Source organism: Microtus ochrogaster, chromosome 4 (assembly GCF_000317375.1).
Source record: "Microtus ochrogaster isolate Prairie Vole_2 chromosome 4, MicOch1.0, whole genome shotgun sequence".
NCBI lineage: Eukaryota > Metazoa > Chordata > Mammalia > Rodentia > Cricetidae > Microtus > Microtus ochrogaster.
In genome coordinates, this window is record NC_022011.1 from 65,157,484 (window position 1) to 65,162,468 (window position 4,985).

Below are 4,985 nucleotides of genomic sequence, written 5' to 3' on the forward strand. Positions count from 1 at the left end.
AAAAAAAGAAAGAAAAAAAAATCACCAGCAGAGCTGGGTGTGGAAGCAAAAGCAGGAGGATCACCCAGGAATTTGAGGCTAACCTGGGCTACATAAAGAGTCTCAGGGCTAGCGAGATTCTGTCTCAGAAAGAACAAAAAACATTAGTGGGAAGAGTCTGAAATCTGACTAATTCCTTGCTTAGCCCCAAACAGGTAACTTACATGGAGGACAAGCAAAGCAGCCTGTTTTTAGAACACTATGTCTAGCAGTCCTTTATTAAATCATTTGTACTTTGGTTACATGACTATTCTTTGTATATTAGAGGTACTATTTTCTCTTGTTTTTACTTCCTCTTTCGCTTCCTCTATCACCTAGTAATTTTGAGATAGGGTTCCAAGGCAGACTGACCTTGAATTCAAGCTCAAAGTAGTCTCAAGCCAAAATCCTGACCCTCCTGTCTCAGTCCACACAGTTCAAGCCAGACCCAGCTAACCAGGGCTTCTTCTACAGTGCCAAAATATGCATCTTCAGATCAATCTTCCAGTGTCAGAAAAATACAGCATGACAACTGGAAAATGAACTCGGAAGCCAGGCTGCTTGGGCTTGAGCTAGCCTCGGCTATATGACATTTGCTCTGTGACTTTGGCAAAGGTCACATGGTCTCTCTGACTCAGGGTCCTGTCTGTAAGGACATGTAATAATACAGACTTGTTTTGTAGGTGTGCACATGTGCCTGTGTGAGGGTCTCAGGTCCACTGGAACTGGAGTGACAGACAGTTGTGAGCTGCTGTGTGGATGCTGGGAATTGAACCCCGGTTCTCTGGAAGAGCAGTCGGTGCTCTTAATCACTGAGTCATCTCTCCAGTCCCCTAGACTTTAATTGGAAGATGGATTGAGAATTGAAGTTAAGAAAGGCTTTCTGGGCTACCAAGATGGCTCAAAGGTTAAGAGCATTTGTTCTTGCAGAGGTCCCAAGTTCAGATCCCAGCACTCACTTGGTGACTTACAAACATCTATAACTCCAATTCCAGAGGCTCTGATGCCCTCTTCTGACTCTTCCTTGGAGTGTACCAGGTGTTCGTGTAGTGCACACACATACATACACGCAGACAAACACGCATGCATATAAAACAACACAAGAAAATACAAAAATAAAATAAATTTTTTTTTCTTTTTTGGTTTTTCGAGACAGGGTTTCTCTGTGTAGGCCTGGGTTCTAAACAAGTTTTTCTTTTTAAAAAAATTGTTTTTTTGTTTTGTTTTTTTTTTTTTTCGAGACAGGGTTTCTCTGTGGTTTTGGAGGCTGTCCTGGAACTAGCTCTTGTAGACCAGGCTGGTCTCGAACTCACAGAGATCCGCCTGCCTCTGCCTCCCAAGTGCTGGGATTAAAGGCGTGCGCCACCATCGCCCGGCTATAGTGCCAGTTTCAAGATAGCCAGGGCTACACAGAGAAACCCTCACTGACTCTACTGGGAGAGACAAAGACAGACTATAAAACTTGAGACTCTACTTCTGGACTCTGTCTTATTCCCATCTCATGTATTCTTCTGTGAGATGATATGTCATTGAACTGTCAGACAAAACAAACTGGAGTTGTCTTTTTGTTCTAACGTGTGCCTTCCCCCCCCCCCCCCAGGCAACGTCATGACCTTGAAGTTTCTGAGTGACGCCTCAGTCACAGCCGGAGGTTTCCAGATTAAATACGTCACAGTGGATCCTGCGTCCAAATCCAGCCAAGCCAAAAACACAAGTACTACTGGGAATAAAAAATTCTTAGCTGGACGATTTAGCCATCTATAAATTTTTTTACAGTATTTATGTTTGCGGTCTTTGACTTCCTTTGTTCTCACTTTTGTATTGTTTTTATTATTAACATGTATTTATTACTTTTCCAAATGTGAAAGCAATGTGTAACTGTGGGAAAAATGGAAAAAAACGCAGAAAACTTCAAATGAGTAAACAAAAAAATCTCATAATTCTACTGCATAGAAGTAACTAGTGTTAAGATTTTTCAGTAATTATCATTCATTTGTTTTTCTACTTGTAGTATATGTATATATGTAACTATATGTATTTTTTTTTAAATTTTGGCATTCTGCATTATGTGTTGTTTTAAAACCAGGTATTTTTAACGTTAACATTTATAGCTTGAGCAATTCCCAAGATCGCTGCGTTTTCTATAAAATGGGACTTTGAGTAGCTGTAAATATCCCCTGGTATGATTATTTCCTGCTTTATTTAAGTCAAATCTATATTTGAATTTTAGGTTGTTTTCATAAATATTGCTGTAATAAATACCCTTGGAGATAAATATCTTGCAGGTCTTTAATTTTATGGGAACATGGGCCTAGATAAAGAAATACGAAACAGGGCTGGAGACATGGCTCAGAGGTGAAGAGCACTGGCTGCTCTTGCAGAGGTCCTGAGTTCAACTCCCAGCAACCACATGGTGGCTCAGATCCCTCTATAATGAGATCTGGCACCCTCTTCTGGCATACGTTCGTACATGCAGGCAGAACACAGTATACAAAATAATAAAATAAAGCTTTTTAAAAAAAGAAAAAGGAAGCCGGGCGATGGTGGCGCACGCCTTTAATCCCAGCACTCGGGAGGCAGAGGCAGGCAGATCTCTGTGAGTTCGAGACCAGCCTGGTCTACAAGAGCTAGTTCCAGGACAGGCTCCAAAGCCACAGAGAAACCCTGTCTCGAAAAAAACAAAAAAAAAAAAAAAAAAAGTAACAACTTGGGGGGGAATAAAATTATTAAATTCACTACTAAATGTATGGCGTCGGACACAATCACTGTAAGTGAAGTAACCCAAACCCAGAAAGACAGATTCCACAAGTTCTTTCTTACATGTGGATATTAGCTTTCTTCTCTGGGTATGGGTATTTAAATTGAAATACCCACAGGAGGTAGGACACTAGAAAAGGCCAATGGGCAGTGGTAGGTAGTCTTCAAGGGAAGGGGTATGGAATGACACTGGTATCAAAGGGGAAAGAATAATGGCACGGGGAGGGTTAAATACAGTGGGGAAAGCCGGGCGATGGTGGCACACGCCTTTAATCCCAGCACTCGGGAGGCAGAGGCAGGCAGATCTCTGTGAGTTTGAGACCAGCCTGGTCTACAGAGCTAGTTCCAGGACAGGCTCCAAAGCCTCAGAGAAACCCTGTCTTGAAAAACAGAAAAAAAAAAAAAATACAGTGGGGAAGGGAGGACAAGGTAGGAGAAGGGGTATGGGAGAGAATAATTAACAAGAAAGTCATAGATTATAAACTAGTTATGTAGCACGGGGCTGAGAAAGCAAAGTTAATCAAAAGCCTACAAAACAAGTAAAACAGGCCGGGAGAGGGTGGAAGAGAGAGACCATGAATCATGACTACTTCCGTGATCCGAAGTAACATGCGAGCGCCCTTCCAACTGAGCAGAAAAGGCTCCCAAAGGGTGTGCTCGTCACGCACCGGTTCTGCTGCAATTCTCTTGAAATGACCAGTCCCCAGATTACTTCAATCTCCACTTGCTTTCTATCACAAATCCCACAGAGGTCTTTCTGGGTATTTTATTTCAACCCTCTCTCTATTTTCTTTAACCCTAGAACTGATCCCCAGTCGTCGTTCAATGCATTTTCCTTCCTTTCTCTCCCTCACTACAGTGAAAGCTTCATTAAAAACAGTGGCTCTCTTGCATGGCTGCACCCGCACCTTCTCCATAAAGGCTGACATGCAGAGGGACAATGAAACGGAACAAAGAATTAGCATTATTCCTGTGCCCAAAATGAAGTAATCAGCTTAAAAATCAGCACAGCTTGACAATGAAAGTTTGGGTTAATATAAGCAATCACAATCCATATTCTGAACACCGAGAACTGTAGCACGCATGTTTTATATCTATCAGTCTGGTCCACTCAGAAGACAGACACAGCACAATAAATTTAAAAGGAAAACATTCAAAATGGACCATTACGCAGGCAACATGGAATAGTACTTGTTGTAGAATATAATTTTAAGCAGCATTATTTTTGTCTATGCTGTGGAACATTTGTTTTAATGCTGTAAAGATGCATTGCTTTTGATGATGGTGCATTTGTTTAACTCTGTGAGGCTGATTCTTTGCCTGTCTAAAACACCTGGTGGTCTAATAAAGAGCTGAATGGCCAATAGTGGGACAGGAGCAAGGATAAGTGGGGCTAGCAGGCAGAGGGAATAAATAGGAGAAATCTGGGAGAAAGAAGAAAGAACAGGAGAACAAGGAGAGAAGCTGCTAGGGGCCAGCCACCCAGTCAGCCAGTCACAGAGTAAGAGTGAAAGTAAGACATGCAGAAGGAAGAAAAGGAAAAAGCCCAGAGGCGAAAGGTAGATGGGATCATTTAAGTTAAGAAAAACTGGCCGGAAACAAGCCAAGTTAAGGCAAGGCATTTATAAGTAATAACATTTATAAGCAATAATAAGCCTCTGTGTGTTTATTAGGGAGCTGGGTGGCGCTCCCCCTCCCCAAGGAAAGTCAAAGGCTAACGAGCCAAGAGAATAAAACATCTATCAACAGTAGTAATGCAAGCAGAGTAGCGCTAGGAGCAGATAGATAGATAGATAGATAGATAGATAGATAGATAGATAGATAGATAGATAGATAGATAGATAGATAGATAGATAGATAGATAGTAGATAGAGATAGATAGATAGATAGATAGATAGATAGATAGATAGATAGATAGATAGATAGATAGATAGATAGATAGATAGATGCAAGTCCAGTGAGGTGGCACCTATAGTCATAATATTTTGGGAGCTCCAGTAGCACCTACTTCCCACATTGGACTGGTTCCTCAGAGTCTCAGACAACTTCTGAAACCTCTCGAACACTGCTGCAGCTTCCTTAACTTGTACTGCAGGTGGCCTGCCCTGCTGACTCCAGGCAAAGGCTGTGGGAAGTTCCAGTGTCACCAGGGATTCCTATAACTGCTGCCAAAGATACCAAGGCAGCCGGGCGGTGGTGGCGCGCGCCTT

General features: G+C 42.1%; 1 protein-coding gene across 1 annotated transcript in view; it reads left to right on the forward strand.

Annotated features, from left to right (window-relative positions):
- Tnfaip6 (TNF alpha induced protein 6) overlaps positions 1 to 1,962 on the forward strand; it is a 15,191-nt gene extending 13,229 nt beyond the window's left edge. Inside the window, exon 6 of the mRNA XM_005346400.2 lies at positions 1,619 to 1,962. Within this exon, the coding sequence (XP_005346457.2) occupies positions 1,619 to 1,782 (164 nt within the window). The 3' untranslated portion in view covers positions 1,783 to 1,962. The remainder of the gene's footprint in view (positions 1 to 1,618) is intronic.
- Positions 1,963 to 4,985: the final 3,023 nt, after the last annotated feature.